Below are 14473 nucleotides of genomic sequence, written 5' to 3' on the forward strand. Positions count from 1 at the left end.
AATGTAGGTATTCTCTTCATTGGTGCCAAAAAGGACATGCATCAATGTTTTGGTTTTGTTTCAGGTTTGTGTTTTACTTTGTCTTCAAAAGAATTTAAAGTTTATATTTTAAGAAAACCTTCTATTTGGGAAGAAGATACTCAGAGGAAAACTTATTGATGGTCATCAAATGATTGTTTTAGAATGAAAATGACATCAGATACCATCTAGTCTAATCTCATTTTAGAGTTAAGGAAACTGAGGCCAAGTTAATTGACTTATCTAGGATCATAGAGGCAGTAAAGGACTCAAACCCAGGTCCTCTGACTCTCAATCTAGTGCTCCTTCCACTACATCAGGGCAATATTTACACAAACTGAATTTTATTATCCTGTGCTCCTAGGCACAACAGCATGCTCAGTCTGGTAGGTTAAGGAGAAAAATCTCTAGAAGCTATTCGTGTCATAGGGGAAGCTAAATTCTCCTAGCCTTAGGAAGGATAATTCTAAATGAATTTCTGACACTTTAAGTGGTGACAAACAGGGTTACAGAACTGAGGGCATGATTTGGAAAACTAATACCTTCATTTCATAAGATTGTTTTCATGGGTCCCTTAAAATTATTTTTATTTTATTTTCAAATAATATACTGTTTTCCATATATATGTACACATACTTACGCACGTATTTGTGTATATATGTATATAAAGCATACATACACACCTTTCCCATAATTTCAGGTAAGACTTCTCTTTTAATCAAGAAAAATACCCAAGCAAATTTAAATAACAGAGTGACCATATCTACCAGCATATACAAAATGCAATTTCCCCAAACTTGCCATTTCTCTAATGAAAGGAGGAAGGTATAGGTTCATCTCTTCCTCAGGCTCAAATTAGGTCATTAAATGACATGATATTTGATTTTCTTCTATCATTCTTTTCATTTACATTATTGTAATAACTCTAAAGAACTTTTCTTTGCAATGACCCTTTAAGCTAGGTAATAATAGCTCTAATATACCTTATAATAAGACAAAGATTATGCCAAAACCAAAGCCTAAAAGCAGTCTCTATCTTCTCTCATTCTTAGGTTTTCTTCTTAATTGTTACTTTTCAAAAACTGCTGAGCAACTCCAAATCTAAAAAGTGACCATATTTAGAAATTTTAGGTCTGATTTGTAATTAGACCATTGTTGTATAATTAGTCCATTCATCTCTTTCAATGGAAAATAATACCTGAATGTTTTTATTTACTATGGGAGAGTCATATTTATTCTTGAAGATTTTTTTTGGTATGAGCTTATATTTACTCTAATATGGACACAGAAGAAGGAAAACCTACCTGGGGCTATGCAGTACTTTAAACCCTCCAACTTCAAGGTATTTGCTGCAAGAATCACATTAGTAATCAGCCCTGATATACTCGACTCTGCAGTCGGATGATGGATGGCAGCCATGCCATGTTTCCTGAGCCCACATGGTTGGTGCTCATCACATCAAGGCCCACGGCTTCAGAATAATGAGTGGCTAGAGAATCAAAGCTTTCTCATTCTGTTTAAAATCCTCATCTCCAATCTTTGGCATCAGGGTTCTGTAACTTCTGACTGCCAGGTCCCTACAACCTCTATGAATGGCCAAGAGAAAAGCAAAGGGCTTAGAAGAGATTTCCAAGGCCAAGCTTGGTTTGACCTTGTAACATTGAGCCATCATGACCCCAAACACTTCAGCCTTCACTTCTGCCCAAGACCTTGAGAGCCTTGCAGCATAGTGTAAGCAAATAAGACTTTTTCCTAGGCATAAAACATAGGAGAACATATTCATATCCTGAGTATTGAGCCTCCTACAATCAATAGACCACAAAATCATGCTGCTGTGATACAAAGAGGTTTCACTTGTCTTTTTGCTCTCCCTTTTTTCATGGATAGTCAACTGTGTGAGCAACAGTAGAACGGGCCAATCCTATGACACTTTGCCAAAGGAAATGATTCTATTTGTTTCTACCTTCAATTGCAGTCTCACAGTAGAAGATAGACCAGTACAGTCCTAAAGGCTATTACTAGTCAGTCAATGAAAATCTATTAGGTGCCTACTATGTGTCAGGCACTGTGCCAAGTGCTGTACCAGTGCTGGTTTTTGATTTGTCTGGGTTGGCATTTTTGCTTGATGTACTCCTGCTTGCTGGCTCCACATCTCAGCTGTCTTAGCTTCCTTTCTGTGGCAACATCCAACAGTTAAACTTGTCTTTCCTTTCCTTTGCTCCTCTCTTCCTCCTTTCCTAAAATCTAGTTCTCTTTGAGAATGAAATCTAAAGTATCTTAGTATCTTTCCCTTTCCAAGCCAATAATTGAAATCAAGGTTTTGACCCCTAGGGTTCGTGTTATAGAGAAGTTTCAAAGCAAGAACCCTAGCTTCCAAAGGCCCACATTTCATCAAGAATATGGCATCTTCCCCCAGTGGCAAAATAGTTAAAACTTGGTTTATTTCTTTGATCAGGTCTAAATTCCTTATAAGGGACCCTGGACTGAGTCTGGCTCTTTTATACCAAGGAAGGAAGTGAAGACTTGGAAATAATTGTGAAGGATAAAGTTTATTTAATGACTTTATGGTACAGATCCATCATTACTAAGGTCCCTTAGTGTTTTCTGTGAGCAAAGACTTTAGGAAATCTGAAAGCAATGTCCAGCACAAAGGTCTTCCTTAAAGGCACAACACAGTGGAAACAAACTCACACATGGGAAACTAGGGGTACCAGACTCATTTTTGCACAGTTCAAAAAAAAAATTCTACATTTGGTTTGGTTCTCTCTTCCTCCCCCTTCTAAATCCAATTAATTTGGCATTAGCAATTTATTGGGTAGTTATTAACCATTAGCAGATGTGCTGGCTAAATCGTTGTGAAAAAAAGGTCAGTAATTTTGGGGGGCTACTGGCTGAAGCTACTATTTTCCAATCTCTAATATGCAACTGCCTTGCCTTCCTTAATGAAATAACACTAAGAATCCTGAATTCCCTTTTTAGCCCTATCCTTGATTAACAAAAGAAAAATCAGATTAAGGGCATAATCCCTAGTGTGGAACTAGGTGTCCGCTTTTGTTGTTGTTCAGAAGTCCAGTCATGTCTGACTCTTTGTTACCCTATAGATTACAGCATGCCAGGACCTCCTATCCTCCACTATTTCCTAAAGACTATCTAAGTTCACGTTCGTTGTCTCCATCTCATCCTCTGCTGTCCTCTTTTCCTTTTGTCTTCAATCTTTACCATCATTGGGGTCTTTTTCAATGACTCTGGTCTTCTCATTATGTATATAAAATGTTCAAGCTTCAACTTAATATTTGAGCTCCTAGTGAATTGTCTGAGTAAATTTCTTTGTGTTGACTTATTTGATCTCCTTGCTGTCCAATAGACTCTCAAACATCTTCTCCACCTCCATGATTTGAAAGTGTTGAGTCTGTAGCACTTAGCTTTCTTCGTAGTCCCACTCTCACAACCATATATTGCAACTGGAAAAACCATAGCTTTGACCATATAGACCTTTGATGGCAAGGTGATTTTTCTGCTTTTTATTATGCTATCAAGATTTGCCATAGCTTTCCTTCCAAAGAACAAGTACAGTATCTTTTAATTTCTTTGAGCCCAGAAATATAAAATCGCACACTGCTTCCTTCTCCCTCTGTTTGCCAGGAAGTGATGGGATCAGCTGATAAGATCTTAGTTTTTCTTATGTTAAGCTTCAATCCAGTTTTTACATTCTCCTCTTTTGCTCTCATCAAAAAGTTTCTCAGTTCTTCTCTTTCTGCCATCAGAATGGTATCATCTACACATCAGAGATTGCTGATTTTTCTCTTGGCAACCTTAATTCTGGCTTTTGATTTGCCTAGGCTGTCATTTTGCATGATGTACTCCACATGTAAGTTAAATAAATAAGATGACAATATATACAGCCTTTTCCAGTCTTAAACCGCAGTTTCTCCATGTTTAGGTCTAACTGTTGCTTCTTGGCCCAAATTTAGGTTGCTTAGGAGACAAGAAAGATGATCTGGTACTGCCATCTCTTTGAGGACTTGCCACATTTTATTGTGTTCCACATAGTTAATGACTTTAGTGTAGTCAATGAGGCAGAAATAGATGCTCTTCTGGAGCTTCATTGGTTTCTTGATAATCCAATGATTCCTTTATCTCTTCTAAAACCATCCTGCTTTCCCAATAATTCTTGGCTCACATATTTCTGAAATCTAGCTTGTAGGATCTTAAGCATACAAACTTGCTGGCACATGAAATGAGCATAATTGTTCTATAATTTGAACATTCTTTGGTATGGTAGTTTTTTAGGACTGGGAGATAAACCAACCTATATCTTTTAATCCAGTGGCCATTGTTGAGTTTTCCAAATTTGCTGGCATACTGAATACAGCACTTCAACAGCATTACCTTTTAGGATTTAAAATGGTTTCTTTGGAATTCCATCATTTCCACTAGCCTTATTGGAAGCAATGTTAAGATTTTTCTTGTATAGTTTTCTGTATATTCTTGCCACCACTTCTTAATCTCTTCAACTTCTGTTAAATCTATAACATTTCTCTTTTATTGTGCCCATTTTTGCATGAAATCTTTTGATACTTCTAATTTTCTTAAAAAGATTTCTTGTCTTTTCTGTTCTATTATTTTTTTCTATTTCTATGCATTGCTCATTTAAGAAAACCTTCTTAACTCTTCCTGCTATATGCTGGAATTCCACATTCAGCTGGGTATAGCTATCCTTGTCTCTTTTGCCCATCATTTTACTGCTTTCTTCAGCTATTTGTAAAGTTTCATTAGATAGCCATTTTGCTTTTTTGCTCTTCTTTTTCTCTGGAATGTTCTTTGTTGTTGCTTCTTATACAATACTGCAAATCCTTGTTCTTCAGGTTCTCTATCTACCAGATGTAAACCCTAAAATCTATCTATTACTTCCACTTCATACTTATTATAAGGGATATTATTTAGGTCATATTCATTTGGTCTGATGGTTTTCCCTATTCAATTCAAGTTTGAATTTTGCAATAAGAAACTCATTATCTGAGCCACAGTCACTTCCAGATCATATTCTACTCACTGTATAGAGATTCTTCACCTTTGGCTGCAAAGTATATAATAAATCTGATTTCATTATGATGACATCCGTTTTGGATAGTTAAAAAAAGAGGATTTGTCAAGACTATGAGTTGTTTTAAGAAAACTCAATTGGTCTCTGCTCTGCTTCATTTTGCACGTCAAGGTCAATATGTACTGTTTTTCCAATTATCTTTGATATTCTACATTAGCATTCCAATCCTCTATAAATATGACATCTTTTAGACCCTCATAGAACTGAGCAATTTTGGCCTCTTTGGCATCAATGGTTGGAGCATAAGATATGTATTACTGTGATGTTGATTGATTTGCCTTGGATTTGAACTGACATCATTCTGTTATTTTTGAGATAATACTTCAGCACTGCTTTTCTTACCCTTTTATTGACTATAAGGGTCATTCCTTTTCTTCTAAGGGAGTCTTGCCAATGGTAATACATGAAATGATCACCTGAATTAAATTCACTTTACCCCATCCATAGATGCAAAACACCCAAAATGATGATGTTTAATCTTTTTTTCTGGTTTGATCACATCCAGCTTACATGGGTTCAAAGATTTTATATTCCCAGTCCTTACCAGACACATCTGCAGCTGAGCTTCTCTTCAGCTTTGGCTCTAGTAGTTCTGAAGCTGCTTTTGGTTGTCCTTGGCTCTTCTTCTGTAGTATGCTGGGCACCTTCTGACCTGATGGATTCATCTTCTGATTCTGTCTCCTTTATCATTTCAATATAGTCCATGGGGTTTCTTGACAAAGATACTGGACTGGTAATCCATTTCCTTCTCCAATGGATCACCTTTTGCCAGAACTATTCATTATGACTTTTTCATCTTGGGCAACCCTGCACAGCAGAGCTCACAATCTAGGAGAAGAGGTATCCACTACATTTTGGATTTTATAAGATTAAGATAAGTTGTAGTAGAACAGAGTATTCTCTAACTAAAAGGAATATGTTAGCAAGTAGTCCGTACCACATGTATTTGGACAAAAACAGAGGGTAGTCCTGACCATACAGAGTTAGTTAGATTTAAAACTCCTACACTCATGGGACCACTGAATGTGATAAATTTATTTTCACAACTACTTAGCAAAAATATTTTAAATTACTAAGCATAGAATTCCTGATGTTTGAAACCCAGAACTTGCTTTTTACTTTTCTCCATCTTGGATTTTGTTGTTAATTTCTATTTTGACCCTGTTTTCTATTTCTTACATTGTCTCCCATCTTTGGCTGTTTCTCACTTATTAATTTATCTTATTATTTGCTGATTTTGGCTTGGTGCACCTCATTCCTCACTTCCACAAGTGCCAAGTCTCCTTCACTATTGCTTTCTCCTCAAACAGTCACCTATCAACCTGTTCACTCAAGGTTTTCACTAGATTCCTGCTTGGGTTCCTGCTTCTCAGAAAAGGAGAGGTTAATTAAATAACCACTTGGCATAATGAAGTGTTTTAGAATTATACTGCTTTATGAACAGAATGGCTCATGCCTATGACAAAGACTATGATGTCTACTTGGGAAATCTGAAGATTTAGGGCTTGGTATGATAATGCTCCACTTACTTAGAATCGTAAAATAAGTAACAAAGTAATACAAATCACACAGGAATTAAGAATGCTGTGTGCTTCTATTTAGATGCCCTGTTACCACTTCTAGTGAAGAAAATAATGTAGACCCAAGGGCTTGAACTTCCATACCTATACTGCTATTTTCTTTTCTTTTTTGCTTCCTTCCTTTCTTATTTCTTTCTTCCTTCTTTTTATTAAAAAATAACAACCATTTTTTAAGAAAAAAAATCTTCTTTCCTTCTGTCTTAGAATCAATATTAAGTGTTGGTCCCAAGGCAGAAAATTGGTAAGGGATAGGGGACTGGGGATAAGTCAGTTGCCCAGGGTACCACACCTAGAAAGTGTCTGAGGTCAGATGATTAACTCTAAGACCTTTCACTCCCACATCTAGCTCTCTATCCACTGAAGCACCTAGCTACCCCTGCTGTTTGATTCCTGTATTCCCTCTTTCTCTCTAACTTCCTTCTATCTGTGAATAAATCCACAAGTATGAAAGGGGGTGACTGGATGTTAATGCTGCCATCATTGACTTCTTTATTCCACATCTAACGCATGCGAAGTTCTATCATTTCTACCTCTACAATATTTCCTACCTTTGCCTAAATTATCTTTATCCTAATGCAATGATCCTGATTTCATTTTCCTTGTCTTTAGTCTCTTTAATCTGTCCTCAAATTGACACATGAGCAATCTTTCTAATATACCATTATTATCTGCCACTACTTTAATTAAAAATCTTCAGTGGCTCTCCATTACCTTCCAAATACAATATAAATTCCTTATCCTGGAATTCAAGGCTCTTCACTATCTAACTCCATCTAGCTTGCCTCCTTTATCTTATACTCTCCACTCCAGCTAAACTAGCATACTATTCATCTCAGTTTCTCATCTTGCTCTCTTTTATCACTATTGCTTTATTCACACCATGGTTCATGTCAGGGATGTACTCTTCTGTCATCTTTATCTATTGAAGCTCTTTCCATTCCTCTAATCCCTAATTCAGATGTCCCTTTCTCCTTGAAGTCCTTTCTTTCAAGCAAAAATGGGTTTCTCCCTGTCCATGTTTCTAGAAGTCCAGGAATTCTTCTTTGTACTTATTTCGCCATCCTTTCTGACAGAGTTACTTGGGTACTTATCTTTCTCTTCCCTACTAGATCATAAAGACCCCTTCAGACCAGGGCCTCTATTGTAATAGTAATTATACTCTGAATGTCATGGGCAGTGTCTTGAACATAGTAGGAATTTAAAGTACATTTGTTTAATTCCATTGCCTTACAGAATCTATGAGAAAAGGTCAGTGATCAATGACTCAGGGTCTATAAAAGACACAAGGTTCTTTTCTTTCCTCTGGTCTCAAAGGGCACAGAAGAATACCAAGGGCCCCCTTCTTTGGCTTGAATAGAAAATGGAAAACTTTAGAAACTGAAAAGTAGGAGAATGGGATGTTTTTTGTGACCAAGAAGCCAATTACTGATATTTTGCTTGCTACATTATTAGAGTTTATTGAATTGTGTACTGTGAAATTTAGAGGTAGACATCTACTTCCAAATAGCTGACTAGTGGTATATGGTCACTGAAAGGGGAGGACCCTAGCTTGGCCTTCTCATATTGGTATGGTAGGCTTTAAATAATGCTTCCTCTAAAACATAATTATTTTAAGTATATTTACTGTGGCACCATTGAGCAACTGCAGCTGTTCCCACACAGAAAAACTATATGTGTGCCTGGGAACTATCACTGCAGAAGGACATTTAGTAACATAACTAAAGTGAGCTTAGCTGGGCATGCTCATTCAATTAGGAAGCATTTATTAATCATCTGCTGTATGATAAGAATTTCAGTCAATGGAACTGGAAACAGACCTTTGGGCCAAATATATTTGTGTGCCTGGTATACTGAACTCTTGCTTGGTCTTACACTATCTTCCTGTTTCACCCCTTGGATCTCACCACCACACTGCTCACCTGCATTTTATTCAGAAACTTTCTGCTCCGAGCCTGATGGTTGTGATAACAGGACTTATTTTCTTCATAACCATTGAAGTCCTTCAATTACCTCCTTAACTGCAATATCATCCTGGCGGACAACTTCTATCCATGTAAGGTCACCATCGTTGGTTACATAGGTCTCTCAGGTGAAGCTTCTAACTCAGTCTATTGGTGACTTTGCCTCTGAGTGGGACACCCAAAACCCTCTGCCCAGAGACCTTCTCTTTCCTGATTTTAACAGTAAGCTGTCAAAACATCAGCTATTAGCATAAAACCATTTTTAGGTGTGCTTAAGAATGCCCAACACTCCATTTCAGATGAGGAAAAAAACATGAGGTTGTATCTCTCTGCAGAGGCTACTGGCAAAAATCACTTCTTGGATTCATATTCTTCCATAAAATAAAACCAAAGCTATGGATGTGGTGCTCTTTGTACCAGAAAGTTAAGTGGTGTTCAACGTGCCCTATGAATGGAAGCTCTGCAGTGAACTTTGTAGCCAGTGTGGCATGAGGAGAATGCTACAGATGGGCCTTTGTGAAGAAAGAACACGTTTGGGTACTATGATCTTCTTAGTCAGATATATACACAATCTAGATAATAAATGTATGAATCATGAGGCTAGGATCAATTTGTATCCTCCTTTTCATCCAAACCTCCAAATACCAAAGTTTAGGTTTACCCGGAAATGTCTGGTGTTTTTTTTTTGGGGGGGGGGGTGAGAAGTCAAAGCAATTATGTAGTACCAATTATGTTCCAGGCACAGTGCTAAGGACTTTAAAAATATTACCAAATTTTAACAGGTATTTATTGACACCTGTTAAATTATTTGTTCATGTTGAGGATATAATGACATGGTTTCTACCTTCAACAAGCTTAAATTTTAAGGGAGAAGAACAATTGTGGAAACATGTAGACAAATGACTAAAATATAAAGGAAAATGTGATAAGGGCATGGGAGAGATTCAGGCAACGTATGATGGGAAAACGAAAAGGGAGAGCAATTATGTTCAGTTGGGAGGCCAGAGGCATCTTCATGGAGAGGATAAAACCTATCTCAGGCTTTAAAAGATGTGAAGGGACTATGGCAGACAGCGATGCGGTACTGCTCATTTCAGGAACATGGGTCAGTATAAACGAAGGTCAGTATAAACAAAGAGTAGAGGGAGGGATGAAAATTGGGAAGAGAGACAAATCCAGTCTGGTTGGACTGTGGAGTATGTAAGAAGGAAATCAGTAGTTTATATTTTATTTGGCAGGCAGTAAGGGAACCAAGGGAAGCTTTTAAGTAGGGAATTTTAGGATTCAAAATGTTTATTTGTAAACTAATAGTTAGGATCTGATAAGGCATTCACCTCCAAATGATAGCTAAAATGCTTTTTTCTGTAGAAACATGCTATTTATGGGTAGGAGAAACATCTATGTTCCATTTGTGAGCTCCCAGCTCTATACCATAGAGCAAAGGATGAAATACATTCTCCCCAAGCCCTGTTTATCACCATAGTAAAGAGTTACCACCTCCATTTAATGTCCATTGGTTTAGGACCCCAGTAGTGCCCCAAGTTGAATCAGTTACAGTTCGAGGAGTCCCTAGGTGTCTGTTGGTCCAAAATTTCAATTTGGAGGTAATTCGTTTGGGGGAAAAATGAATGCATGACAAGAAAGAAAGTAGAGGAACAAGGGAAGGGGAGGAATAAAGTGCTCACCCACCGATAAATGATGCCTTTGCTCTGTAAGAAGAATAGACCGATAGCAATTTCTGCTGCATAGAATCTGAAATATAAAAAGAAATAAACAGAATAGGCTTGTTAAAGTAAGTACGTTAAAGTTGAGTGCTTTCTAAATCTCATTACACAAAATTCAATTAACTGGATACAAGGTACTAAAGTCCCACCAGCTACCCAGCATGCAAACATGTATTTATACAGGTAACTTTTAATAGCACTGACAGTGCAGAATAATAAACAGAGTAATGGCTGCCAACTACAGTGTGAGAACATATCTGTTCCTTTTAAAACATATGGCTCTGAGGGACCAGCTGGCTGAATGAACCAGTTTGAGACTAAGATCTCCCAGGGAGAGGTCTGGTTCCAAAACGTGTCACCAGGGACACCAGCAGTCCTGAGAAACCTCTGTGACATCCACCACTTAGCTCAGTCTGTTATCTAGATGAGCCAAGGACTCATCTGTGAGAATATGGATTGGGGAAATCATAGGGAGGAAGAATCAGCCTAAAAGAGTTTATACTTCTATGACTAACATTGATGTTGGGATAATGGAACACTTATTGGCAACTTTAGCACCAGAAGGTACAGGTGGGTAACTATGGTTTCTGAGAGATGATTAAAGACCCTAAAAGTTCTTGCTTGCTTTTTGCTTATCTTGCAATTAAGAAAAAAGAGTAAGACTCTCATTTAGTGACAAATAATACTTGGTACGAAGGACGGACTTGTGACAATTTCTGCATGGTGCATGTATTCTTCACACAGAAATACATATGATATAGGTTTCAATCTCCCATTTCTGCTTTTTGTTTCTGTCTGTTACTCCTAGAACAGATGACGAAGATTGATTCAGAATTTTCTTCTCCCAACTTGTCATTTGGGGGGAGAACAGTTAAAAAAAAGTCTACCTAGATCAGTACCAATTGATAGACCCAAGACTTAGGGCATGGCAATACAAAGCAGAAATGTTGTACCTCCCCATCCTCATGCACATCATCAGGGGTCTAATACTCCAAGATCATCAAGAATGGTGACCCTCATTCTCACTAAGCACCAATTGTATGGGTCTAAATCCATTCCAAATCTTTTCCATTCAACAAGTATTATAGATCTCATATAATAGAAGTTGAATACTTTTTGATGGAGTTAAATGAAGAGGGGGGCATTTAGGTAGTAGAGTGGATAGAACTCAAGGCTTGGAATCAGGAAGACCTGAGTTCAAATATGACCTCAGATGCAGAGTGAAATAAGCAGAACCAAGAGAACATTATATACAGTAACTGAAACATTGTGGGATGATCAAATGTGATTGGCTTTGTTACTAATAGCAATACAATGATCCAGAGCAATCCTGAGGGACTTATGAGAGAAAGAATGCTATCCACATCCAGAGAAAGAACTGTGGGAGTAGAAATCCAGAAAAATACATATGATTTATCATTTTTATATGGGCATATGAATTGGAGTTTTGAATTTTAAAGACTATTACAAAAATGAATAATGTAAAAATGGGTTTTGAATGATAATATATGTATAACCCAATGGAATTGCTTGTCAGCTCTGGGAGGGAGGAGGGAAGAAGGGAAGAAAGAACATGAATCATAGAATATTTGTAAAAAAGTAAAAAAAATTATGTTAAAAAAACTAAATATAATCTCAGACACTTACTAGTTGTGTGATCTTGGGCAAGTCACTAAGCCTCTGTTTGCCTCAATCCTCACAAGTGTAAAATAGTGATAATAATAGCTCCCAGGGTTGTTATGAAAAGATCAAATGAGATAATATTCATGAAGTGCTTTGCAAACCTTAAAGCATTATATAAATGCTAGCAAATAGTGAAGATCAAACTGATAGTTCTTGGTGAACATAAGGATTTGTAGACATGTTGCAATAATTTCTTTCTATTTCCCCTTTCTCCCCACTCCCACCACTGGGAACCACTGGTTGGGATTTCCTAGTCTTATCTGTATTTCTGGTTTCTTCTATTCATGTCTACTTTATCTAATCCACAATATACTTTTGTGTGGATATGATATCCAGCTATTGAGCTGTGTCTGGTAAGTCCAGTATTTAATTATTTTCTGAGATTATATTGAGCCCATTTACACTGGTCTAGATGGGGCCTCTCCAAGGAAGTCATTTCCCCAAGCTCAATAAGGTATATTAAGCAGAAAGAAGATGGGCCTGAAACATCATCTTCTTATAGAAAAAAGGAAAAAATAAGCAGAAATAGACTACAATTAGGTCCTTTACTTGTCACTTTGGAAAACTAGAGTTGTTCAGTATTTTTTTTTGTCACATTGAAATTTTCATGATGCCATTTGGGGTTTTCTAGGTGAAATGATTCACCATTCTCTTCTTTAGATGATTTTATAGATGATAAAATTGAGGCAAACAGGGTGAAGTGGCTTACAGAGGATCACATAGCTAGTAAATGCCTGAGGCCAGATTCTAACTCAGGAAGGAGAGCCTTCCTGACTCCAACTCTGGTACTCTAAGCTACTTCACCACCACTGCCTCTACATCTATGGCCAAACTAGTTAATGAGTGTTCTATGATGGTATATGTTTAATATAAGTGACAAAATCTCAGACTCTCAAACTGCAGGCATTTCTCAGCCCGTGTCAACTCTCTGTTCAATTCCACAGTTACTATCTGTATAACTATACCACTCTATTGGTATAATTCTACAGATAGAGCATCCTACCTGTTCTAGGGCCATTAGAGTTCATCTAATGCAATTGGTTTCCCAATAATTCTCCTAAAGAGGTGGAGAACAGAATTTCCCAGTTACCTCCAAAAGATATTGTCACAGAGTAAGGTGAAGATGTTGAAAAGGGAGAGGAGGTGAAATGTAAGTGAAAATGTGGATGTAGACTGAGACTGTAATTGCTAAAATTGCCATCATGTGAACAGGATGAACTCAGAAAGAGCTGGAAAGACCTACGTGAACTGATGCAAAGTGAAATGAGCAGAATCAGGAGTTACTGTACACAGTAACAGCAATATTGTGGGATGCTCAAATGTGATAGACTTTGCTACTGACAGCAATACAATTCCAGGACAATTCTGAGGGACTTTATGAAAAGGAATACTATCCATCTCCAGAGAAAGAATTGTTGGAATCAGAATGAAGATGAAAACACAATTTGTCACTTATTTATTTGGGTATAAGGAGTATAAGGTTATATAAGTATATATATATATATATATATATATATATATATAAGTATTTAAGTATAAGGTTCTATAAGAATATTTGCTTACAAAAATGAATAATATGGAAATATATTTTGTGTGATAATACACATATAACTCAGATTAAATTGCTTGTCAGCTCCAGGAACTAGAAGGGAAGAATGGAGGGAGACACTAGGGATCACATGCCTTTTGAAAACTTATGTTGAAATTTGTAATTGAAAATAAAAAATGTTTAAAGATAAAATAGAATAAAATTGCCATTGTGCTTTTCTAGCAGCTGATACATAAAATCTCAGAATCTTAGAGTCGCAGCTAGATGGCATGGTAGATGAAGTATAAGACTTGGAATCAGGAGGACCTGAGTTCAAATTTCACTTTAGATATTTACTAGTTATATGACCCTGAGCAAGTCAAGTAATCCCTGATACTCTCCATCTTCTTAGCTATAAATGCATATTTTAATAAAGTCTTCCTCACAGGATTGTTATAACAATCAAATGAGATAATCTATGTGCAGCATTTTGCTACACTTAAAGTGCGAAATAAGTGCTAGCTATGATTTTTTTTATTAAGTGGAAAGGAACTCAGAGGTCATCTAACATTACCCCTAACTGAAACACAAATGATCTTTAGAGTGTGTGTCCCAAAATGTAATCAACTTGCTTTTGTGTGAACTTTCTCAGGGATGATGGGCTCACTCCCTACTAAGGACCACTCTGATCATAAGGAGGTTACTTCTTATGTTGAACTGAAAGCATTTGTCTTGCTATTCCAGGCTTTCCATTGTGCTTCTTTAAAGCCTGCTTCAGCTTTTTCAAATAATTCATATATTTGAAACTGATAGAACTGCATAATAAAACACAGATATAATTCATCACATAAAAGATAAATATAATAAAAATAAAT

At 36.9% G+C, this 14473-nt stretch overlaps 1 protein-coding gene across 2 annotated transcripts in view; it reads right to left on the bottom strand.

The window, feature by feature from the left end:
* PRKCB (protein kinase C beta) overlaps positions 1 to 14473 on the bottom strand; it is a 677822-nt gene that overhangs the window by 133205 nt on the left and 530144 nt on the right. For both annotated transcript variants that reach the window (XM_001363029.4, XM_001363115.4), the window contains exon 12: positions 10353 to 10415. In XM_001363029.4, coding sequence (XP_001363066.1) covers positions 10353 to 10415 — 63 coding nt within the window. The remainder of the gene's footprint in view (positions 1 to 10352; positions 10416 to 14473) is intronic.

The sequence above is a fragment of the Monodelphis domestica genome, chromosome 7 (assembly GCF_027887165.1).
Source record: "Monodelphis domestica isolate mMonDom1 chromosome 7, mMonDom1.pri, whole genome shotgun sequence".
NCBI lineage: Eukaryota > Metazoa > Chordata > Mammalia > Didelphimorphia > Didelphidae > Monodelphis > Monodelphis domestica.